Raw genomic sequence first — 26,165 nt, 5'->3', positions numbered from 1 at the left:
TCACGGAGCTCACAAAAAGTCACGGAATCCATGACCTCCGTGACAGACTCTGAGCCTCAATTATAATATGCCACGAGACATAGAACACAAGAGAATCTAGAGCCAGCTGCGAATCTAGACCCAAAGAAACTCTATTCAGTTGGGACATATTGAGATACCTAGAACCCAATCAGTTAAAAACTAACAGGTATCTAGATCTTGCAGGACTTCAAGTTTTTCTCTACTTCCATGCAGTTAGCTTCTCGCCTGTTCTCCCTCTAGAATCTGGGCCAGACACATCGCTGTCGAGATCCTCATGAAAAGCCACTTTGACCTGAGCGAAGAGGGACGTCCTGAGCACCTGATGGAACGTCTGCCCCACAAAGAGGTAGAGGACTGGAGTGAAGCAGACGTTGAAGCAGAACATGATGATGCTAACAAGCAGGAAGGCATCAGTCAATGATTGTGGCACATCTCTGATGAGCGTCAAGCTCTGGTAGAGGTGGTAGGGCAGCCAGCCACAGAAGAAGGACACCACCGCGGCCATCATGACTTTGATGGGCTTCCTGCTCCGTGCCAGCCCCTTCTCCTTCATCTCCAGCCCCATCCGGCCGTAGCATCCGGCGATGATGCAGAAGGGCAGCAGAAAGCCCAGCAGGAACCGGACCACGAACAGCACAACATACATGTGTATCCTCCAGGCCTGCATCTCAGCTCTGTCCTGGTCTCTGGAGAGGATGTAATAAGTGGTGCAAATGACCTTGCCCCCCTCCTTCTCCCAGGTCTCCTGGAAAGCCAGGTAGGGAGCACTAAGGGTGAAGGAGGCCAGCCACACACCCAGGACCATCTTCCTGCCCCGGGACATGGTGCGGTGACGCCGGGACCAGACTGGGTGGCAGGTGAGGGTGTAGCGGTCCAGGCTGATGAGGGCAAGGAGGAAGACAGAGGAGAACATGCCCAGGTGAGTGCAGGCACTGAGGACCTTGCACATGGCCATGCCGAAGACCCAGTGGAAACCAAGGAGAACATGGACAGTGAAGAAAGGGAGAATCAGGGTAAAGAGGAGAGAACAGGAGACCAAGTGGAGGAACCACAGCGTGGTCACCGTCCTCCTCATCTTCAGCCCCAGCACCCACAGGTACAGCCCATTCCCCACCACACCCACTAGGAAGGTAGCAAAGAGCAACACAGCAATGGCCAGGTTAGTGCTCTTCATGGATGCTGGAGGCTGGCTGGAGTTTGTCCAGGTTACAGGTGAGAGGGTCATGTTGCCTCGGTCCATGGTGCCCTGGGGAGAGACAGAGGAGGGGTTGGAAGGGATGACAAAGGAGGGGAAAAGGGAGAGTGGAAGAAGAGGAAGGGAGAAATAACAGAGGGGACCTCTCTGGGCACCCTCTGGTCCTCCAGAATGTCCAGGCTGGGTATTCTCAGCAACAGACCATGGCCAGAGGAACTCACTGCTACAAGATAGAGCTGTGGGCAGCAGGGAAGGGAAAGAGGGACAGCAGATGTGCGGCGAGTGAGGAAGGAGACAATTGTCTAATAGATCAAGTTACAGCTATGCAGAGAACATCACATTGGCTGTGACCTGGAGGGACGGTTGGCTCAGTGGGGCAGGGAATGGGACACAGGGCCTTTCCCCACTAGGAGGCACCGACTCTCATCTGGTTTCAGGGCCTAGGACTGGCTGGCCAAGGGAGGTGGGGATCGGTGCTGTTGGCTCCTAGCATGCTGGAGCTGATGCCTGTGGAACTCACTGCTACAAGGTAGAAAAAGCCACCCCACCCCCACCCACCTTGTTCTCATCTGCCTGTCACAGGAACTGCTGCTACACCCTGATTCATGAGAGCGCACAGGGTCCTTCTCAGCCTCACTGTAACACAGGAAGCCTCAAGACACCGAGCTGCTTCTCTACCCCACAGCCGGGCTGCAGCTCTGCACCAGGGACCTCTGGGCTATTGCCACTGTCCCAGAATGTGCCCCTCACAGACTTGTTAGACTGGCAACCTCTGTGCTCTGCAGAATGGCCTAATGGTTGGAGAAGGGGGTGTGGGAGCCAGGACCCCTGGGTTTTATCCCCAGTTCTGGGAGTGGGGAGGGGTTGAGAAGGGGTGGGAGGTCAGAACTCCTGGGCTGTGGGAGTGACCCGTGGCTTAGAGATTCATAAATGGGGAATACCTCATTTGATTAACATGAAACAAGGGAGAAAAATTCACCCAGGTCACAGATCTAACCTAACAACTCTGTCTATTGAGTCCCCATGTTAACCCCATTAATACCCAGTGGCAGGGAATCCCACAGGCTAAGCCCACTAATACCCAGTGGCAGGGAGTCCCACAGTTTGCCTTGGTAATAGCAAATGTCTGTGGCTTCTGGGTAGGATTAGCAAAGAAATTCCCCTTCAGACACAACGAGGGGCCCCTGTCCATTGTTTCGACTCACCTAGGCAGCGCAGGACCCAGCACAGAGAGAGACTCAGATGGTCTGTGTTTGCCCAGCAATTCATCCGTGAGTCTGTGCTTCCCTGTGTATTAAGGTCACTCCCCTTAACTCTGTCTTCTACACACTCCACCTCCGCCTGCTCTCTGAGATGGAGAAGCTGCAAACCATAAATGGAAATGATCATTCGGACACTGTCTTAGCAAAGATACCACCTAAGAAACAGCCATTGCTTTAAAACTAGCCCTCACTCCCCTGCCAGAGCCGGGGATAGAACCCAGGAGCCCTAGCTCCCAGGCCCCCAGCTTCTCTAACCCACTAGACCCCACTCCCCTCCCACTGAGTCACCCCTCCCCTGCTCTGACCACTAACCCTGACGCCTCGGCAGGGAGCAAGAGCCCTCCAGTCCGAAGGCTGCAGTGGGGGTCCGGGCTTTGGGGCTTCCCGCACCCCACCCAGTGCTTCTGCCAGGTCTCTCGGATTTCCGTTGGAGTGGGACATCAATTTTTCCAGGGGCCCCCAATTGACCAGAGCCCCTGGGCACAGGATCCATCGGTCCATTGGATAATCCGCTACTGCCCAGCCAGGTTCCTTAGACCAGTTGGGCTTGGAGGGCCAGGGATTAATAGAAATGTGGAGTTCAGCAATACCCCCTGGGCAAATATCAACGCCACCCACTGCCCATTGGACGAAGTTGCATGTTCAAACGGACTAGAGCTTCAACGGGGCTCTCAAAGAGGCACATGCCCCAGAGATGCAGCCACGGCGCCTGGCATGAGTGTGGCCGGGCTGATGCCCCAGGGTTGGACGAGAGTGTGCAGAGAGGAAAGGGCCGTTGGATTCAGGGGGCTGCTTGCAACCAGGTGCTGCAGACCCTGAGCGCAGAACTGCCCAAGAACTGTTAGAGATACCATCCAGTCCTGCATTAAAAATTGTTGGTGATGGAGAAACCGGGTTGGTCTTTTTTAGTCTTTATCATCTTTTGGATCTGCTGGCCCCCAGCCTTGGCCAAGGTTTTGTAACTTGGCTGGAGCTGGCAAGTGAGACCTTCACTGTTACTTTGACCTGTGACCAGAGGTGCAGAGGGCAGCCCACACTGAAAATCCCAAGGTCAGGGCAGGCTTCAAAAAGGAGAGCAGTTTGTCCCAAAACCGGAGGTTAATACAGAGGTTAAATTCACCAACCAGTCACAAGCTTGCTCCTGATCCCCCACACTGGTTATCAAGAAGCCAAGAAAAAAGAAAAATCACACAGCCCCCTCTATTGCATTCCAGTCTAGGCTCCCAGTCAGCAAAAGAGGTCCAGTAAAATGAGAATTTACTTAAAACTCTATTCACTACACAAAATGTTCTTCTGATCCCCAAAGGGCCAGCCACATTCCCAGATCAATACTGGTTGGCGTGTGTGTGTGTGAACAAGATCCAGCAACAACAAAGCGTGACTTAACCATGCAGATGTGGGATGGCGGCTTTTCTTATAATAGCTAGTTGGCAACAATTGTTGCAGTGGTGTCAGAAAAAAACAAAAAGAAAAGAGGAGAACAAACAAGAACTGGCCAACTAACATCTCCAGTAACATCAGCATTCAAAAAAACCAGTGTTGCAAACTGTCATGGTTTTGTCATGTGTCACATAACCAGTATTGTTTTCCTTAAAGCCCCAGGTTCTGGCCTCAATGCATCTGTAATTATTTCAGCCTTCCCTCTTGAAAGAAAAAGGAAGTTTCTAACTTTCGTGGCGGTGGAGGAAGTTTCCAAATGTGACCCCAGTGCCCCCTAAAGGCTCAAAAGGTAGAAGGCAAATAAATAAACCCCAAATCAAGTATGTTTACATGATCTTGTGATTTTTGGACAGCCCAACTCAGGATTTTTGAACATTTGAGGATGGCAATATGGAGAGAATCATACAATATCAAGGTTGGAAGAGACCTCAGGAGTCCAACCTCCTGTTCAAAGCAGGACCAACACCAACTTAATCATCCCAGCCAGGGCTTTGTCAAGACGGGCCTCAACTAACTCTAAGGATGGAGATTCCCCCACCTCTCTAGGGAACCCATTCCAGTGCTACCCCACCCTCCTAGTGAAATAGTGTTTCCTAATATCCAACCTAGACCTCCCCCACTGCAACTTGAGACCATTGCTCCTTGTTCTGTCATCTGCCGCCACTGAGACCAGCCGAGCTCCATCCTCTTTGGAACCCCTCAGGTAGTTGAAGGCTGCTATCAAATCCCCCCTCACTCTTCTCTTCTGCAGACTAAATAACCCCAGTTCCCTCAGCCTCTCCTCGTAAGTCATGTGCCCCAGACCCCATTTTTGTTGCCCTCCGCTGGACTCTCTCCAGTTTGTCCACATCCCTTCTGTAGTGGGGGGCCCAAAACTGGACACAATACTCCAGGTGTGGTCTCACCAGTGCCGAATAGAGGGGAATAATCACTTCCCTCGATCTTCTGGCAACGCTCCTACTAATACAGCTCAATGTGCCATTGCCCTTCATGGCAGCCAGGGCACACTGCTGACTCATAGCCAGCTTCTCATCCACTGCAATCCCCAGGTCCTTTTCTGCAGAACTGCTGCCTAGCCAGTCGGTCCCCAGCCTGTAGCAGTGCATGGGATTCTTCCGTCCTAAGTGTAGGACTCTGCACTTGTCCTTCTTGAACCTCAGAGAACCAGAGAAAGTGGAAGCCATGATTTGAGCTGGGCAACGTGCAGACAAATAGATGAATGTCTGCAAACAGCTTGGTTTGCCCAGGTGGCAGGCAGGAGAGGAAATTGAACAGGTTTCAATTTGATAATGTGGCAGAGAAAAATATACAACTCTTAAGGAATAATGGGGGGGCACACTGTGCATAGTGGAGAAGCATTCATAGCCCAGAGGCAGGAATTTTGCACTGGGAGTCCGCCAGGCAGGGAAAATATAACTCAGTCCTACATCGGTCTAAAACTGGCAGCATTATCGTGTGAATGTGGATAAGTATGGGACTCCCGCTTTAAGGATGTGTGTGGCATGGTGTCAGACTCGACGTGAGCTAGGGCGGTGACAGAGACGAATTGAACCCCTTGAATGTGCTGGGGGCCGTATGGCAGGCAGCTGAAACCATGGCACGACAATCGAAAAGGCCAGGTGAGCCAAAAAACCACGTGCATATGTTGCCGTGTAAATCCGCCTTTTGTAAGCGCCCAGACCTCCTGTCACGGGCTGGAGGAAGTCTGGCTGCCAATAAAAGCCTGCCATCAAGAGCCGTGAAAACAAGAGAATCCAGAAGCAAGGAAGGGTTGTTAGAAATGCAGTCGTAGACATATGGAATGGTCCTGCGTGTGGGCACTGTGATGGGTTGGATCACAGAACCTCCTTGGGCACTGCCAAATGATATGCGGAGACTACTTCTAACCCGTTTTCCCTGCCAGCTTAGGACTCCAGAACTGTGCCTGTTTGAGCCAGACACACTAGCCTGCTACAGACCCAGACCCCGACCTGAACAATGTCCCCCAGAAGCTGCAGGCTTAACTGAAAACAGCTTAAGAAATGTTCCTGTCTCCAACACTCAAATGCCCAGCTCCCAATGGGGTCCAAACCCCAAATAAATCCATTTTACCCTGTGTAAAGCTTATACAGGGTAAACTTATAAATTGTTTGCCCTCTATAACACTGATAGAGAGATATGCACAGCTCTTTGCCCCCCACCCCCAGGTATTAATGCATACTCTGGGTTAATTAATAAGTAAAAAGTGATTTTATTAAATACAAAAAGCAGGATTTAACTCGTTCCAAGTAATAACAGACAGAACAAAAACAGGGAGTCTGGTGATTCCCTGTTGTTTTTGTGGATACAGACTAACACGACTACCCCCTGATACTAGACAGAACAAAGTGAATTACCAAGCAAAATAAAATAAAACACGCAAGACTAAGTCTAATACAGTAAGAAAACTGGATACAGATAAAATCTCACTCTCAGAGATGTTTCAATAAGCTTCTATCAAAGACTAGACACTTTCCTAGTCTGGGCACATTTCTTTCCCCTTGTACAATCCTTGTTCCAGCTCAGGTGGTAGGTAGGGGATTTCTCATGACTGCAGCCGGCTTTGTTCTGTTTCACCCCAGTACATAGCTTTGGCACAAGGTGGGAATCTTTTGTTTCTCTGGGTCCCCACCCCTCCTTCTAAATGGAGAAGCACCAGGTTTAAGATGGATTCCAGTACCAAGTGACATGGTCACATGTCCTGTGAGACCCCCCAAGCCTCCATTCCTCCCAGCCTGACTTACAGAAAGGCCTGCAAACAAACAGAGCCATCCACAGTCAATTGTCCTGGATGATGGGAGCCGTCAAGATTCCAAGCCACCATTAATGGCCCACACTTTGCATAACTACAATAGGCCCTCAGAGTTATATTTCTAGTTTCAGACACAAGAATGATACATACATACAAATAGGATGACCACATGCCGTAAATTATAAGCTTTGTAATGATACTTTTTGCAAGAGACCTTTTGCATGAAGCACATTCCAGTCTACAGGGTCAAACTCAGAACCACACAGAGAAAATGATGTGGCTCTGATCTGGATGCTTGGCTGACTCAGGGCGGTGGGGAAAGAGACACAGGGCCTTTCCCCTGTAGGGGGTGCTGGATCCCTCAGAACTGCAGCAAACACCGGTATACAATAGGAGAAGAACAGGGGGCTGAGAACCAGGCAGAGGAACCACTGGTTGGTCACCGTGCTCCTCATCTTCAGCCCCAGCCCCCGCAGATCCAGCCCCCTATGGCAGGATGATGGCAAAGAGGAAAACTCGCAGCTGTGAGCTGATTTCCCCTCCCACCTTCCCTGGGGGTGGCCAGAGATGGCTCCCGTGCTGGTGCGGGGCTCGATAGCAGTGTCAGGGCCGGGGAGATCCTTGGCGTAGGAGAGAGAAACAGAAAGAGTTTGGAGAAAGGGGGCAGGCAGAGATACAGGAACCCTTCTGCCTCAGCAGTGGAAGAACAGTATCTTCTTCACCACCCAGACAAAGACAATCCATCTTATAAACAGAATAGAACCCAGGAGACCAGGCTACCGGCCCCTCCACCTGCTCTAAACACTAGACCCCACTCCCCTCCCAGAGCCAGGTAAAGAACCCAGAAGTCCTGACTTACAGAACTCCTGGGGTTGCCAATTAGTCCCCACCCCCCACAGTTCACCCTTGTTGTCACACTTCCCCAGATCCCCAGCTCATTCTTCACCCACACCACAGGGCCATGTCCTGGTTGAGTCTCAGCAGCCAGCCCAGAGCTCCTTCTCGCTCCCCCTGGTCTCTGCCAGCAGGGCTCTGTCCAAGGTCCTGTAGCTCACCCAGGCCAGCCACACTCCTCCAGCTCCAGCAAAGAACTTCACTCAGTTCCTTTTATATGGGCCTGCTGGGCCTGGATTGGCTGCTCCCTGCAGCCTCTCTGATTGGCTGTGTCCCACACAGCCACTCTAGGCAGCTTGGAGGACCCTCTGCACTGCCCTTTTCTGGGTCAGGATGTGGCAGGGCTGCAAGGCCTCCAGCAGGGGGCCTTAGGGCCTCGTCCACCCTGCCACAGGCCTAATCAATTGGCCCCGAGAAGGGGAGTGTTTTAATTCCCTTTGAGATGTGGAATTCTATACACTGCCCCCAGTGTAGACACAGTCTTAGACTGAGAGACTCCAGGAGCTCCATCTCTGTAGCTTAACAAAGAGAAAGTTAAGCGGGGACCTGATACCCATCTGCCAGTACTTCCATGGGGAGCAAATATTTGACCGTGGGCTCATCAGTCTAGAAGAGGAAGGTCTAACATGACCCAGTAGCTGGAGCCTGATGTTAGACAAATTCAGGCAGGAAATAAGGTGCTTATCTTTAACAGCGAGGGGAATTTACCATTGAGAGAGGTTTGCGGTGGATTCACCATCACTGGCTATTTATGATCAAGGTTGGGTATTTTTCTGAGAGATCTGCTGTAGGAATTAGTTTGGGGAAGTTCTCTGGCTTGTGTTATATGGAAGTCAGACTTCCTATATGGTCACAATGGTCACTTCTGACCTTAGACTCTATGAATATAAGAAGCCACAGAAATTTGATATCATTAGGGTTAACCTGTGGAGCTCCCTGCCACTGAACACAAGCATCATCAGCCGAAGGGTCCCCCTGCCACTGAACAAGAGTGGTGTCAATCCAGAGGATGCTCTAACAGGGTGCCTTCCTCCTGAGTGCCTCCTTGAGGTCAGAGGTTGTGCTGCAGTACCTTGCCTCAGTTTACCTTGTATTAATATCAAAAGGGGTAAAAACATTCCTCTTCTGGGGTCCAATTTATTTCCTCCAGACACACATTGGCCTTCTGGGCCCTGAGCCTAGTTCACTGTTTCTATCTCCATAGGTAAGGAGTCCCCAGCCCTCCCTCCTGGAGCTGGCTCACAGTTCAAGGTCTCTCTCCCCTCAGGTGGACTAAACCCCATTTCCCCATAAGGACCGGCCACCCTGTGATAGACTCTACTCGGTACTACTGGCATTAACCTGTGGGATTCCCTGCCACTGGGTATTATCAGGCTTAACCCATGGGACTCCCTGCCACTGGGTATTAGTGGAGTAACCCAAGTCTGAGTTTTTGGAATACCCAGGACTGTGGGTCATCTTCTTACCCTCCACGAGTGCCCACACTGGCTGGTAGGGTTCAACTCAACATCACAGGGCTGAGATGTGTTTATAGTCAAAACAGGCATACGTTTGTTATCCAAGGGGCATGATGGAATAGCCAGCAAGGGAGTGTAACAGGAACAAAGGGGTCACAGACAAAGCAAAATCACAACTCACTTCTTAGAGATTTCACTTACCAGGCCAAAGGAAGTTTCTCTCACCCCAAATGTTCGCAACCTTTTGACCAACCCTGGTTGAGATCCCTGGTTGATGTCCTTGATGCAGAAAAAAAGGGGTGTCTTCTTGCCTTCTGCTTGTATCCCCCAAAATCTGGTGTCCTTGCACACGGCCTGGATTGGTTTTTTCATGGGTGCTCCTTTCCATGTAGATAGCCTCCCACTGTGTTGGCTCACGATGCCAAATCTACATGGCCAACTGAAAGCCCAGAGAATAAATTTCTTTTGGCTGGCAGAAACCCCATCTCTCCACCTCTGCTGCACTACAGAAGAACCATACGTAACTCCTGCCATAGTATCTGTGCATACATTTCACAGCAATGTAACACTGGCTTTCATTTAAGTCCTCTCACAACCTGTGCTGGGGATCTAGAATATGCACACCAGAATGGGGATATTCTTGTAACCCCCATCCTCCCCCGCGAAGGATTCATGGGTGACATCATGGGACTCAATGCAGGGGGGTATCATGTGGGGTCTCTAACAAAGATAAACTCCTCTATCTTGTTTGAAGTCTATCAGATGAACCATTCCCAATTTAGGATGCTTTAACACACCAGACCCCACTCACCTCCCAGAGCTGGGGACAGAACTCAGGAGTCCCGAAATAAGCTCAGCTGAGCTATGCTAATTTACATCAGCTCACAATCTGACCCATTTTCTGCATGCCCCAAAGTAACCAGTGACATTTGGTTATTCCATTTGGCGGGAGGGGGGAAGGGAGTTACCCCACCATGAAATCAGTTTTAACACCAGGTGCTTGGGATGAACAAGGTTCGAGAAAGACTGGTTTTTAAAGTTTGAGAGCGGTCGAACCCCTGAGGTTCTAGAATGCCAGGATTCTGAACCTGTGAAATACCACCGGGTATAAAAGCCATATCCCCAAGTGCAAGATTCTGGAACTGACCAGGAATCTAGAGCCCAAGGGACCCTACCAGGCTTTAAGAAACTTGGAATCCATAAGGATCTACCAACAGTGATAGATTTAGAATGCATGGACTTTTATGCGGTTGAAAAGCATTTTGACATCCAAAACTACACAGTTCCAGAGTCAGCCTAATATAGGCCTCTTGGGCTCACATGGAGTTTTATACTATTTCTACCCATGGCAGCTCTAGCGTTCTAGAACCAAACAGGAATCTAGAAGCCTTTGGACCCTAGGGGGTTATAATTAAGGCTACATTTTAGTCATGAGTAATTTTAGTAAAAGTCATGGACAGGTCACAGGCAGTAAACAAAAATTCATGGCCTATGACCTGTGCATGACTTTTACTATATACCCCTAACTAAAGCTTGGGCAGGGGGCCGTGGGCGCTCTTGCGGGGGGTCTTCCAGAGGTGCTGCAGGTGCTTGGGGAGGTGGCCCTGGATCCCTCTGGTGCTGGGGGTGGGGTGGGCAGCAGCACATGCCCCAGGACCCCATCTGGTGCTGGGGGGGAGGCAGGGCTGGCAGGGGCTCCCTACCTGGCTCCACATGTCTCTGCTGCTCTTAGGCAGCGGAGGAGCCAGGGGGCTCCGCAAGCTGCTCCCACCACTATCTGCAGCTAGGCAGCTCCCCTTGGCCAGGAACCACAGCCAATGGGATTTTCAGGGGTAGAGCCTGTGGATGCATGCAGTGCATGGAGTCCTCTGGCCCCTCCTTTGCCTAGGAGCTGCAGGACCATGCCAGTGGGAGACAGGAAGCCCCCCATCCCAAAGCAAGCACACCCCTCCACATCCCTCACCCCCTTCTCCTAGTCCTAAGCCCCCTCCCAAACACACCCAAACTGCTGCTGCTGGCTCCGGGGTCTAGGACCCTATGCGGTCTAGGACATCATATATGAGGTTGGAAACTGGGATGTTCTTGACCACATAGGAGTAGTTTGGATTTTAAAGCTTTGGCAGACCTAGAACACAAGTGGCTCAAGAACCAGCCGCATATCTAGAATGCATAAGATCCTATTGGCTTTTGAAACATATAGTGGCTTGGAAAACAAGATACTCTAAATCGAGCCCACATCAGATCAGTTCGCATTCAAAACACTGACAGACCTGAGACCGAAGATATTAAGAACTGGCCAGGATTCCTAGAATCCATGAGATCCTATTGAATTTTGAATCAGCAAGATGTGTTACCGGTCACGGTTGGCAGTCTTGTTTCATCTGAGCAGTAGGAATGGAAATTTTTTTTTTAAATAGAGGAGTTAAGCACGTCTAACTTACCTACAGCCTCCACTCAGGGCTGGCGGCCCACATAGGTCTGGCTTCCTCAGACAGCCCAGTGGGTCCAGGAAACAACTGGTACAGCTCCCCGACAATGGGTCTGCCTGACCTCTGGGTAGAATCAGATATTCCAAGGACTGAAGGAGCATGGAGGTCCCCTAGTCTGACCTGCGGCAGAACATCCCTGAATTAGCCCCTGGTTGCACTGGAGCAGACAAGATAGAAATACCATCCAGCTCACCATTAAAAATTATTGGTGATGGAGAAACCATCAGGGTGAGTCTTTTTTAGTCTTTATCATCTTTTGGATCTCTGGCCCCCATCCTCAGCCAAGATTTTGTAACTTGGCTGGAGCTGGCAAGTGAGATCTTCACAGTTACTCTGACCTGTGACCAGAGGTGCAGAGGGCAGCCCACACTGAAAATCCCAAGTTCAGGTCAGGATTCAAAAAGGAGAGCAGTTTATCCCAAACCTGGTGGTTAATACAGTAGTTAGAGTCACCAATCAGTCACAAGCTGTGCTCCTGATCCCCCACATGGGTCATCAACAAGCCGAGAAGAAAGAAAGAAATCACAGTGCCCCCTTTATTGCATTCCAATCTAGGATCCCAATCAGCAAATAGGCCCAGTAAAGTGAGAAGTTACTTAAAACTCTATTCACTATACAGACAGTTCTTCTGATCCCCAAAGGGCCAGCCACATTCCCAGATCAATACTGGTTTGGATTTTACCCAAAATACCACATTGCCAGCCAATCCTTTAGCATCTAAAACCAAAGGTTTTACTATAAACAAAAAGAAAAGAACAAGGAGAGAGTTGTTAAATGGTCGAAACAATCAGATACACACAGAGGCTTCAGAGTCCATATACCAGGTTCTCAGCAGCATTGGTGAATTCACTTGCTTGAAAAGCCCCTCTGGAACACAACCAAAGCTTGGATGGGTCATTCAGTCCTTTGTTCAGAGATGCAGGAATGCATCCGATGAAGTGAGCTGTAGCTCACGAAAGCTTATGCTCAAATAAATTGGTTAGTCTCTAAGGTGCCACAAGTCCTCCTTTTCTTTTTGCGAATACAGACTAACACGGCTGCTACTCTGAAGTTTGTAGAGAAGTTACTCCAGAGGTCAAAAGCAGGATTGAAGACAAAATGGAGAAGATACAGCTGCCTTCTTAAATGCTGGGTACATCCTCTGTCCCAAACACAAGTTCCCAGCATATAGATATGGAAAATTTCTTGGAGTCCCCTGTCCTCAGGCATGTCCCTACAAGTCCTGATGACTCAGAGGCGCAGCCCCTGGGTTCTCTCAATGGGTTTACTGTACAGCTGATTGCCCATTGAACAGACAAGGCAGTGCTAATGCCAATCTGTCTGGGGGTGTGTCAAGGTTCCTTCCCCACTCTGAACTCTAGGGTACAGATGTGGGGACCTGCATGAAAAACCCCTTAAGCTTATTTTTACTAGCTTAGGTTAAAACTTCCCCAAGGTACAAATTATTTTACCTTTTGCCCTTGGACTTTATTGCTGCCACCACCAAGCATCTAACAAATATATACAGGAAAAGAGCCCGCTTGGAAACGTCTTTCACCCCAAAATCCTCCCAAACCCTACACCTCCTTTCCTGGGGAAGGCTTGATAAAAATCCTCACCAATTTGCATAGGTGAACACAGACCCAAACCCTTGGATCTTAAGAACAATGAAAAAGCATTCAGTTTCTTAAAAGAAGAATTTTAATTGAAGAAAAGGTAAAAAGAATCACCTCTGTAAAATCAGGATGGTAAATACCTTGCAGAGTAATCAGATTCAAAACATAGAGAATCCCTCTAGGCAAAACCTTAAGTTACAAAAAGACACAAAAACAGGAATATCCATTCCATTCAGCACAGCTTATTTTATCAGCCATTTAAACAAAACAGAATCTAACGCATCTCTAACTAGATTACTTACTAAGTTCTAAGACTCCATTCCTGTTCTGTTCCTGGAAAAAACATCACACAGACAGAGGGAACCTTTGTTTTCCCCCCACCCTCCAGCTTTGAAAGTATCTTGTCTCCTCATTGGTCAATTTGGTCAGGTGCCAGCAAGGTTGTCCTAGCTTCTTAACCCTTTACAGGTGAAAGGGTTCTTCCTCTAGCCAGGAGGGATTTAAAGCTGTTTACTCGTCCCTTTATATTTATTACAGGGTGTCACACAGATACACAGTACAAATAGGAGATATCAATATACCACACATGGCTATAACTCACAATACAAAGATGACACACACATATAAACAAGCTTCCCATATTTAGTAAATTATACCTTATCCATGCATACCTTACATGATTCATGCAATTTCTTAATATTGGTGTCCATAATATCATGAATTGTCACCCACATTCCATACAGCGTCACAGTTACTAGCTTGGACGTTATCTCTACACCACCCTGAATGTTCAAGGGCAGGTGGTTTCTCTAGAGCCACTCTTCATTCTGCCGGCTTGTTTTCCTTACTGGCTGCTCTTAAATTAAGCCAGAGCCTCCCCACACTAAGTATTCCAGTGAGCAGGTGATGCGGTTTTTGTAAATTATGTCAAAGCTGTCCCACAAAATGTACAGAATTTATGTAGTTCCAGGAACACACGGGAATGATTATTTATTATTATTTTCTATTTTGGTAGTGCTGGGAGCCCAAATCCTGAGCCAGAACCCCGCTATGCTAGGCACTGTACAAACAGAGCAAAAAGACCCGGTCTCAGAAAGCCCACAATCCAAGGAGATTCAATGGATAGAGACCTGGGCTGGGACACAGCTGACATGAGTTTGTTCATGGCTGTGCCACTGGATGGACCGAAGGTTCTACTGAGTGACCTTGGGCAAGTCATTTCCCCATTTTGTATCTCAGTTTCCCCATTAGTAAAAACTGGAAGACTGCTAATGATCTCCTTGCTAAACTTCTTTTGAGATCTACTGATTAGAAATACTAGAGAAGAGCTAGATATCGCTATTGTAATATACAGACTCTTCTATAATATACTACTCCAAATGGATTTTAAACCATCTGGAAATTTAGAACCCCAGTGAAACTTTTAGGAAACAATCTGGAACCTGTTGGATTCTATGTGGTTTGAAAACACTCTAGAATCCAGTGATGTTGTAGATCCAGTCTGGAATATAGCACCCATAGTCTTCCACTTTGAACACACTGAGAGGCTTACAAGATATGAGATTCCAGAGACAGCTAGTGATGAAGAATCCAAGAGAGTCAATTAGGTTAGAACACATTGAGAGTTCTAAAACAAACAAGATTCTGGAGCTGCCTACTAATCTGGTGCCATTGATGACCCATTGAGTTTGAAAAAAATGAGTTATCTAGAACACATTGAATTCTGGAGAGAGCAGGGAATCTACAATCCAGGAACGCTGCAGAGTTTATGAACAGTGGGATGCCTGGAACCCATTAGAATTTAGAACCATCAGGAATCTAGAAACAACTGGGATGCCAAGTTTTCAACTCCCCCTAACTCTGGGCAGCTTCAGGCCATCACCTGTTTTGTGTTCTCGACTTCTGACCCATGTCTTTCACTAGACTCGGCAGCACTGCAGGCGAGATCGTTGACAAAAGCTGCTTTGACGAGAGTGAGAAGAGACTTCCTGAAGACCTGCCAGAACTTCTCCCCCACGAAGAGATAGAGGATGGGGGTGAAGCAGGCATTGAAACAGGATGTAAAGGTGTAAATGACCAAGACGTCACCCATCACCAACGCTGGCACCTCCTTCTTTTTCATAGATTCATAGTTATTAAGGTCAGAAGGGACCATTATGATCATCTAGTCTGACCTTCTGCACAACGCAGGCCACAGAATCTCACCCACCCACTCCTGTGAAAAACCTCTCACCTATGTCTGAGCTATTGAAGTCCTCAAATCATGGTTTAAAGACTTCAAGGAGCAGAGACTCCTCCAGCAAGTGACCCGTGCCCCATGCTACAGAGGAAGGTGAAAAACCTCCAGGGCCTCTTCCAATCTGCCCTGGAGGAAAATTCCTTCCCGACCCCAGATATAGAGATCAGCTGAACCCTGAGCATATGGGCAAGATTCACCAGCCAGATACCCAGCAAAGAATTCTCTGTAGCAACTCAGAGCCCACCCCATCTAACATCCCATCACAGGCCATTGGGCCTATTTACCATGAATATTTAAAGATCAATTAATTGCCAAAATCATGTTATCCCATCATACCATCTCCTCCATAAACTTATCGAGTTTAATCTTAAAGTCAGATAGGTCTTTTGCCCCCACTGCTTCCCTTGGAAGGCTATTCCAAAAGTTCACTCCTCTGATGGTTAGAAACCTTTGTCTAATTTCAAGTCTAAACTTCCCGATGACCAGTTTGTATCCATTTGTTCTTGTGTCCACATTGGTACTGAGCTTAAATAATTCCTCTCCCTCTCCGGTATTTATCCCTCTGATATATTTATAGAGAGCAATCATATCTCCCCTCAACCTTCTTTTGGTTAGGCTAAACAAGCCAAGCTCCTTGAGTCTCCTTTCATAAAATAAGCTTTCCATTCCTCTGATCATCCTAGTAGCCCTTCTCTGTACCTGTTCCAGTTTGAATTTATCCTTCTTAAAACATGGGAAACCAGAACTGCGCCCAGTATTCCAGGTGAGAGCTTGGAGAGCTTCAAGCCACGGTGGAGGTGGTAGGGCAGCCAGCCAAGAAAGAAGGAAACCACCGTGGTCACCATGACTTTGAAGGGCTTCCCAGACCATGCCAGCTTCTTCTCCTTCATCTTCAGCCCTACACGGACATAGCATCCCACAATGGTGCGTAAGGGCAGTAGGAAGCGCAGCAGGACCCGGACTGTAAAAACAGCCAGGTGGATCCATCTCCCCAGCTCCTGCATCTCGGCTCCGTTCCAGTCTCTGGAGAGGGTGTAATTATTGATGCAGGTGGTTCTGCCCCCGTGCACCACCCGGGTCTCCCGGAAAGCCAGGTAGGGAGCGCTGAGACCAAAGGATGCCAGCCACACGCCCACAACCAGCTTCCCAGCCCAGGACACGGTGCGGTGATGCCGGCACCAGATGGGATGGTGAGTGAGGGTGTAGCGGTCGAGGCTGATGAGGGTGAGAAGGAAGACTGAGGAGAACATGTCCATGGAGATGCAGGTGTTGTGGATCTTGCACATGACCGTGCTGAAGACCCAGTGGAAACCCATGAGGAGGGAGACGATGAAGAAGGGGATCAGCAGGGTGAAGAGGAGGTAGCAGGAGACAAGATGGAGGAACCAGAGCATGGTCACCATCATCCTCATCTTCAGCCCCAGCACCCACAGGTACAGCCCGTTCCCCACCACACCCACCAGGAAGGTGGGGAAGAGCAACACGGCCGCAGCCAGGTGAGAGGCGCTCACAGCTGCTGGGGTCTGGCTGGAATTTGCCCCAGTGGCTGTTGGGAGAGTCATGTTGCCTTGGTCCATGGTGCCCTGGGGAGAGAGAAAAGAGGGATTAGAAGGGACGACAGAGGAGGGGGAAAGGGCGAGGGCAAAAGAAAGGGAGAGATAAGAGGGATTTAGGAAGGTACCATTGGAGAGGATCTCTCTAGGCACCCTCTGGTCGTCCAGAATATGCAGGCGCGACAGTCTCAGCAACAGGGCTGTAGGTGGTGGAATTCCCTGCTACAAGGTAGAGCTATGGGCTGCAGAGGAGGGAAAGAGGGATAGGCCTGCGAGGACGTGGGGATGGGGACAGTCTAGTCAGTCAAACACACTGCTATGCTGAGAATGCCATGTCGCTGTGATCTGGAAGATGGGCTGGCTCAGAAGGGTGGTTAACGGGAAACGAGGCTTTTCCTCCCTAGCAGACGCCAGCTCCAATCTGTCTCCAGGGAAGGGACTGGCGGACTCAAGGAGGTGGGGATCGGTGCTGCTGGCTCCTAGCATGCAGGTTAAGAACGGCTCCTTTTAATGCGGTTTTAACTGAGGGCCCCGGATCACGACCCTCTGAACTTGCCCCGCTCACTCTGCCCTGGGCCTTGCTCAGAGACGGCTAATTTCAAACCAAGCTGAGCAGGCGGGTGGATTTCAGAGCACTTGGACTCACCGGCTCTGACAGGAAGAGGTTTCTCTGCAGGCCCGGCGGCAGGAGTGCCCTTAGCAGATCTGCTGTGGGAGGACTCGGGCTCCCAGGCCTTGGGCAGTTCTCAGCTCAGCGTCTGCAGCACCTGGTTGCAAGTGGCCCCCTGAGTCCAACAGCCCTGTCCTTTCACGTCCAACCCCGGGGCATCAGCCTGGCCACACATGCCAGCCACCTCAGCTGCATCCCTGGGGCACGGGCCTCTTTGAGAGCCCTGTCAAAGCTCTATTCCCTTTGGACACATGACTCCCTCCAAGGGGTGATGGGTAGTGTTGGTATTTTCCCAGGGGGGACCACTGGACCCCACATTTCTGTGCATACCCGGCCCTCTGTGCCTAACCAGTCTAAGGAGCCCAACTGGGCAGTAGCGGATTATCCAATGGGCTGATGGGGCCTGTGCCCAGGGGCTCTGGACAATTGGGAGCCCCTGGAAAAATGAATGCCGCACCCCAGCAGAAATCCCAGAGCCCTGGCAGAAGCACTGGGTGGGCAAGGCGGGGGAAACACCCGTGGCCCGACACCACTCCCTGGCAGAAGCGCCGGGCAGGGTGGGGAAAGCCCCAATGCTCAGACCCCTGCTGCAGCCCTTGGACTGCAGGGCTCTTGCTCCCTTGTCGAGGCCTCAGCTTTAGTGGTCAGAGCAGGGGAGGGGTAACTCAGGATATCTGCGTTCAAGCCTCAGATGGGGGAGGGAAGTGGGGTCTAGGGGGTTAGAGAAGCTGGGGGGCTGGGAACCAGGGCTCTGGGTTCTATCCCTGGCTCTGTCAGGGAAGCGGGGGCTAGTTTTAAAGCAATGGCAGTTTCTTAGGTGGTTTCTTTGCTAAGACAGGGTCCAAATGATCATTTCCATTTATGGGTTGCAGCTTCTCTATCTCTGAGAGCAAACAGAGGCGGAGCGTGTAGAAGACACAGAGTTAAGGGGAGAGACCTCAACACCCAGGAAAGCACAGACTCACGGACGCTTTGCTGGGCAAACACAGACCATCTGAGTCTCTCTCTGCGCTGGGTCCTGCCCTGCTGAGGTGAGTCAAGATGATGGGCCACAACTCACTGCTACAGGGTAGATGTGTAGGAAGCAGAGGAGGAAAAGAGGGAACACAGATGTGGGAGGAGTGGGGAAGGGGACAGTCTGGACAGATTGGAAAGAGTCCAGTGGAGGGCAACAGAAACGATTAGGGGGCTGGGGCACATGACGGATGAGGAGAGGCTGAGGGAACTGGGATTGTTTAGTCTGCAGAAGAGAAGCGTGAGGGGGGGACTTGGTAGCAGCCTCCAAATACCTGAAGGGTGGTTCCACAGAGGATGGAGCTTGGCTGGTCTCAGTAGTGGCAGATGACAGAACGAGGAGCAATGGTCTCAAGTTGCAGTGGGGGAGCTCTAGGTTGGATATTAGGAAACACTATTTCACAAGGAGGGTGGTGAAGCCCTGGAACGGGTTCCCTAGGGAGGTGGTGGAATCTCCTTCCTTAGAGGTTTTTAAGGCCCGTCTTGACAAAGCCCTGGCTGGAATGATTTAGTTGGTGTTGGTCCTGCATTGAGCAGGGGATTGGACTAGATACCTCCTCAGGTCTCTTCCAACCCTAATATTCTATACTTCTATAATGGGCAGGGGCCCCTCACTGGGTCTGAAGGGCAATTTCCTTGCTAATCCTACACAGAAGCCACAAACATTTGCTATTAATAAAGCAAACCAGGGGGACTCCCTGCCACTGGGTATTAATGGGGTTAACAGGGGGACTCAATAGACAGATGTAGCAGGTGGGGTCTGTGACATGGGTGAATTTTTCTCTCTTGTTTCAGGTTAATCAGATGAGGTGTCCCCATTTACGAAGCTCTAAGCCACAGGACCCCCCGCCCATGTCCCTCCCACAGCCCAGGAGTCCTGCCTCCCAGTCTGCGGCTCTAACGCACTAGACCTGACTCACCTGCCAGAGCCAGGAATAGAACCCAGGAGTCCTGGCTCCCAGTCTCCCCAGCTGTAACCATTAGGCCAGTCTGCAGAGCACAGAGGACACTGTGCTAACGAGGCCTGGGGAGGGCGGCTGCAGTCCCTGACAGAGACAATAGCCCAGAGGTCCCTGGTGCAGAGCTGCAGGCCGGCTGTGGGGTAGAGAAGCAGCTCGGTGGCTTGAAGCTTCCTGTGTTACAGTGAGGCTGAGAAGGACCCTGCACGCTCTCACGAGTCGGGGTGTAGCAGCAGTTCCTGTGACAGGCGGATGAATACAAGAGACGGGGTGGGGTGGGGTGGCTTTTTCCATCTTGTAGCAATGAGTTCCACTGGCCAGGGATAGAACCCAGAGCCCTGGTTCCCAGCCCCCCAGCTTCTCTAACCCCCTAGACCCCACTTCCCTCCCCCATCTGAGGCTTGAACCCAGATATCCTGAGTCACCCCTCCCCTGCTCTGACCACTAAAGCTGAGGCCTCGACAAGGGAGCAAGAGCCCTGCAGTCCAAGGGCTGCAGCGGGGATCTGAGCACTGGGGCTTTCCCCACCCTGCCCGGCGCTTCTGCCAGGGAGTGGTGTCGGGCCACGGGTGTTTCCCCCGCTTTGCCCACCCAGTGCTTCTGCCAGGGCTCTGGGATTTCCGCTGGGGTGCGGCATTCATTTTTCCAGGGGCTCCCAATTGTCCAGAGCCCCTGGGCACAGACCCCGTCAGCCCACTGGATAATCCGCTACTGCCCAGTTGGGCTCCTTAGACCGGTTAGGCACAGAGGGCCGGGTATGCACAGAAATATGAGGTCCAGTGGTACCCTCTGGGAAAATACCAACGCCACCCATCACCCCTTGGAGGGAGTCATGTGTCCACAGGGAATAGAGCTTTGACAGGGCTCTCAAAGAGGCCCGCACCCCAGGGATGCAGCTGAGATGGCTGGCATGTGTGGCCGGGCTGATGGCCCGGGGTTGGACATGAGTGTGCAGAGAGCAAAGGGCTGTTGGATTCAGGGGGCCACTTGCAACCAGGTGCTGCAGACACTGAGCTGAGAACTGCCCAAGGCCTGGGAGCCCGAGTCCTCCCACAGCAGATCTGCTAAGGGCACTCCTGCCGCCGGGCCTGCAGAGAAACCTCTTCCTGTCAGACCCGGCGAGCCCAAGTGCTCTGAAATCCACCCACCCGCTCGGCTTGGCTTGAAATTGGCCGTCTCTGAGCAAGGCCCGGGGCAGAGTGAGCAGGGCAAGTTCAGAGGGTCATGATCCGGGGCCCTCAGTTTAAGCCACATGAAAAGGAGCCGTTCTTAAATTCTTCACACCGCTCTGAAAACCAGTTGCAGACTCGCATTGACTTGGAAAGTGGCACCAAGCCACAGGGGCTCTGCTGGAGTCTGCTGGAGCAAAGGGTGGTCGTTCAATTGTGGATGTCACGAGATGCAGCCCCCTGCATGATGAGCTGCTGTTAATACTCATACATTTCACTGACTTCCCCATGTGGGGGGCAGCTGCCTTGAAAACCGGCACTGAGCAATGGAGGCAGGGTGGGGTTTATGATGCAAATTTGAGGTCATTTGGTCCAGAGGTTCCCGTGATACCCTCCCTCCCACGTACTGATTGAACATTTTCAGATCGTTATAATGTTCTCAGTGCAGAGTGAGGGGAAATAGCAAAGAGACCGAACTTTGAGAAACGTCAAGCCTGGATGGCCTCTGAGCTCAGCTACGCAATGGGACCGAGGGGCCATGCGGCCATAGTGAAAAGTGAATCCACTCCTCAAGCTGTTCGCACCTGCGTTTAATAGCAGTTCACACCTCTGCGAGGTACGGCTTCCAGCGGAAATTGAGGGTGAGTAACACCCACGCTGAGTTGACACATGGGGGCTTAGAGACACAGCCACTGCTGTTTTGATCTAAATATGGAGATGTTTGTGTTCTCATCCCCATTATCACCTTTTGACCTGGTGTCTTCAGCCACAACAGGGCTGAATTGGGACCACAGATGGCGTGTAAGTCCTGTGACAATAACCGATTATTTTGGTCTCTGGTTCTTCTGAACAACCGAGGCGTCGGGGTGGCGAATGACTCATTTGGAATGATGCCAAATTATTATTATTATCTAAAGAAAAAGGGGTGGGAATTGTTTTAATAGGAACAAAATGGGTTTTTTTCCCTGAGCTTGGTTTTTACACATTTTAAATTGATAAAATAATTTAAAGAATGTCAAGCAAAGCTGTTTTGAATAAGAAAATTGAAATGTTTTATATTGAAGATGTCAGTTTTTTGGTGGTTGAGCAAAACAATTTGGCAAATCTGACACTAATTCATTAAACGTTTTGGGGTCTACTGTAACTGCTAAACACCATTTCCTCATATAGCTGGGTTTGAACCCAGGAGTCCTGGCTCCTATCCCCCCACACTAACCTGCTAGACCCTACTCATCTCCCAGTGGCAGGAGAAGAGCCCAAGAACTCTGAAGTGAAGTCAATGGAGTTACAATGATTTACACTGGCTGAGGATCTGGCCTGTTCACTCCATGCCCTATTCCAAAATAATCTGTGATTATTTTTATGGTTGTATTTTTGGAGGGTTTCTCAGATGAGCAGCCTTAAAGAGTCTTGATTTTCCAAAAGAAGGAGCTGAACCCTTTGTGAACATCAGGCCTGTTGGAAAGTGTCTCAAGTCAGAACATGATTCCCTGTGCTTTGAACCCTTCAGGTACTAGACCATGTCAGATCTGATTGGGTTTCAAGACATTGTCATACCTAGAACTCAAGAGGTTTACGAACTAGACAAATATCTAGAACTAATGCGCTACTACCATGTGTCTGTATATATATATATATATATATATACACACATGTTTGTATATGTGTATATGTATACACACACACACACACACATTTCAAAACACAATAGTATCCCAAGAGTTCTAGACATTTGAGTGATTCTTGAACCTGTTGGGTTCTTGCTCTGACAAAAAAATTTAAACCCAAACTGGTCCTATGTGGTCTAGGACGTCATATATGAGGTTGGAAACTAGGACGCTCCAGGCCACACAGGATCTCTTTGGGTTTTTAAATCTTGGCAGACCTAGAACCCAAGAGGTTCTAGAACAAGCCACATATCTAGAATGCATAGGAACCTATTGGCTTTTGAAACATAAAGTGGCTTGGAAAACATGATGTTTAAATCTAGCCTTCATCAGATCAGATCATGTTTAAATCACTGACAGACCTGGGAACCAAGCTGTTAAGAACTGGTCAGGATTATTAGAATCCATGAGATCCTATTGAATTCTGAAACAGTGAGAGGTGGTATCTGTCATGTCTGGCCATCTTAATCATAGAATATCAGGGTTGGAAGGGACCTCGGAAGGTCATCTAGTCCAACCCCCTGCTCAAAGCAGGACCAATCCCCAATTTTTGCCCCAGATCCCTAAATGACGCCCTCAAGGATTGAGCTCACAACCCTGGGTTTAGCAGGCCAATGCTCAAACCACTGAGCTATCCCTCCCCGAAATGGAATTCTCCTTCGAGCCGGAAGGAGACTTCTGTTTTTTTCTGAACAGTAGCAATGGGAAAAGATTTTTAAACAGAGGGGCTATGCACATGTCTAAACACACTTACAGCCCTCCACCTGGCAGTGGCAGCCCACACAGGCCTGGCTTCCTCAGATACCCACGTGGGTCCAGGTGTCAACTGGTACAACACCCCAACAACCTCTCCTGACCGCTGGATAGAATCAGAGATTCCGAGGCCGGAAGTAGCATGGTGGTCCCCTAGTCTGGCTGGATGCAGAACGTCCCTGAACTAGTTCCTAATTGAACTAGAGTAGACCTGTTAGAAATACCCTCCAGTCCTGCTTTAAAAATTGCAGTGATGTAGAATCGACCAGGGAGGATCTTTTTAACTCTTTATCATCTTTTGGATCTGCTGCCCCCCAGCCTTGTCCAAGGTTTTTTAACTTAGCTGGAGCTGGCAGGTGAGATTGTCACAGTTACTGTGACCTGTGACCAGAGATGCAGAGGGCAGCCCACACTGAAAATGCCAAGGTCAGGGAAGGCTGCAAAAAGGACAGTAGATTCTCCCAAAACTGGTGGTTAACACTGTAGTTAGATTCACCAACCACTCACAAGCTCTGTTCCTGATCCACCGGACTGGTTATCAAGAAGCAAAGAAAAAAGAAAGAAATCCCACAGCCCCCTTTATTGCATTCCAATCTTAGGTTCCCAGTCAGCAGATAGGTCCAGTAAAGTGAGAAGTTACTTAAAATTCTATTCACTATACAAAATGTTCTTCTTATCACCATAAGGCCAGCTACAGTCCCAGATCAATACTGGTTTGGATCTTACCCAAAATACAACACCGCCAGCCAATGCTTCATGGCCCATCCAACGGGCTGGATAGGGCTGATGCAAGCTGTCTGGGGCTGTCACCCAGATACACAGCACAGATTTGACATATCAATATACCACACATATTTACAACTCACGATATAAAAGGATGCATACACATAAACAAGCTGATCATATTTATCAAATGATAACTTTTCCACTGATCGCTTACATGGCATATCTGGTTTGTTTCAGTACAGTTTTATATCCATAACATTATGAATGATCACCCATATTCCATACAGCGTCACTCTTATTAGCTTGGATGTTACCTCTTCACCACCCTGAACAGTTCATGGGCAGGTGGTTTCTCTGGAGCAGCTCTTTATTCTACTGGCTTATTTTCCTTACCAGCTGCTCTGAAACTAAGCCACAGCCTCCCCACACGAAATATCCCAGTGATTGGGTCATAACCCCGCTGTGCTAGCCGCTGTAGAAACACAGAGTGAAAAGACAGAACCAGTCCCAAACTGCTCATCGCGTAAGGCAATGAAATTGAAAGAAACCTCAGCTGGGATGCAGGAGACCTGTGTTTGTTCTAGTTCTGCCACTGGACTGCTGGGTGACCTTGGCCAAGTCACTTTCCCACTCTGTGCCTCATTTTCCCCATTTGTAAAAACTGGATGACTGCTACTGACCTCCTTGCTAAAGTGCTTTGAGATCTGCTGATGACAAGAACTAGAGAAGAGCTAGATATCACTAATATAATAGACGGACTCTTCTATAATATACTACACCTAATGGATGTTAAACCATTTGGAAATCTAGAACCAAGATGAAAGTTTTAGCAACAATCTAGAACCAGTTGGATTCTATGTGGTTTGAAATCAAGTGATGTCCTAGATTCAGTCAGGGACCTAGACTGAACTGACTTTGAGTTTGAACACATTGAAAAACTACAATAAATGAGATTCCAGAACCAGCCAGAGATACAGAATCCAAGAGAGTCAATTCTATGATAACACATTGAGAGATCTAAAACAAACAAGATTCTGGAGCTGGCTAGCAATCTGGTGCCATTGATGACAAACTGAGTTTCAAAAAATTGAGAGACCTAGAACGTATGGGATTCCGGAGAAAGCAGGGAATCTAGAATCCAAGGGCACTGAGGGGTTTATAGACATTGAGATACCTGGAACCCATCAGGTTTCAAAACCAGCAGGAATCTAGGAACAAAGGGGATGCCAAGTTTTCAACTCTCCCTCGGTCTGGGCACCTTCACACCATCTCTTCTTTTTCGTTCTTGATTTCTGAACCCTGTCTTCCACTAGACTCGGGGGCACTGCTTCCGAGATCATCGACAAAAGCAGCTTTGACCAGAGTGAGAAGAGACGTCCTGAAGACCTGCCAGAACTTCTCTCCCACAAAGAGGTAGAGGATGGGGGTGAAGCAGACATTGAAGCAGGACGTGAAGGTGTAAATGACCAAGAGGGTGCCCATCACTGACTCTGGCACCTCCTTCTTGTAGAGCTTCAAGCCGTGGTAGAGGTGGTAGGGCAGCCAGCCAAGGAAGAAGGAAACCACCGCGGCCACGATGACTTTGAAGGGCTTCCCAGCCCACACCAGCTTCTTCTTCAACTTCAGCCCCATGCGGACATAACATCCCACGATGGTACAGAAGGGCAGCAGGAAGCCCAGCAGGAACCGGACCACAAAGATAGCCAGGTGGATCCGTCTCACCAGGTCCTGCATCTCGGCTCCATTCCAGTCTCCGAAGATGTTGTATTTATTGACACACATGATCCTGCCCCCGTCCAACACCTGGGTCTCCCGGAAAGCCAGGTAGGGAGTGCTGAGACCGAAGGAGGCCAGCCACACGCCCACAACCAGCTTCCAAGCTCGGGACAGGGTGCGGTGATTCCGGGACCAGATTGGGTGGTGAGTGAGGGTGTAGCGGTCCAGACTGATGAGTGTGAGAAGGAAGACAGAGGAGAACATGCCCATGGAAATGAAAGCATTGAGAAGCTTGCACGTGGCCATGCCAAAGACCCAGTGGAAATCAAGGAGGACGTAGACGGCAAAGAAGGGGATCAGCAGGGTGAAGAGGAGGTAGCAGGAGATCAGGTGGAGGAACCAGAGTGTGGTCACTGTCCTCCTCATCTTCAGCCCCAGCACCCACAGGAACATCCCGTTCCCCACCACACCCACCAGGAAGGTGATGAAGAGCAACACAGCAGAGGCCAGGTGAGGGGTCTTCATGGTCTCTGTTGTCTTGGTGGAATTTGCCACTGTGGTTGGTGGGAGAGCCAT

General features: G+C 49.7%; 1 protein-coding gene and 2 pseudogenes across 3 annotated transcripts; all 3 read right to left on the bottom strand.

Annotated features, from left to right (window-relative positions):
- Positions 1-220: 220 nt before the first annotated feature.
- On the bottom strand, positions 221-1,261 carry LOC311512472 (putative G-protein coupled receptor 33 pseudogene; annotated as a pseudogene). The gene has a single exon. The product of its transcript is annotated as a putative G-protein coupled receptor 33 pseudogene (transcript).
- A 13,732-nt stretch (positions 1,262-14,993) lies between these two features.
- LOC311512153 (putative G-protein coupled receptor 33) lies at positions 14,994-16,939 on the bottom strand (the record flags this gene model as incomplete). Its single annotated transcript, XM_084613211.1, has 2 exons — positions 14,994-15,236; positions 16,133-16,939. 2 exons carry the CDS (start codon positions 16,937-16,939, stop codon positions 14,994-14,996), a joined length of 1,050 nt encoding a protein of 349 aa, XP_084469337.1.
- Positions 16,940-25,133: 8,194 nt separating this feature from the next.
- Positions 25,134-26,165, bottom strand: LOC311512471 (putative G-protein coupled receptor 33 pseudogene; annotated as a pseudogene). Its single transcript has one exon. The product of its transcript is annotated as a putative G-protein coupled receptor 33 pseudogene (transcript).

The sequence above is a fragment of the Lepidochelys olivacea genome (genome assembly GCF_965140295.1).
Source record: "Lepidochelys olivacea isolate rLepOli2 genome assembly, chromosome: 24".
Lineage (NCBI taxonomy): Eukaryota > Metazoa > Chordata > Testudines > Cheloniidae > Lepidochelys > Lepidochelys olivacea.
Note: the sequence above shows the minus strand (reverse complement) of the source record. Positions and strands in the feature narration are given on the sequence as shown.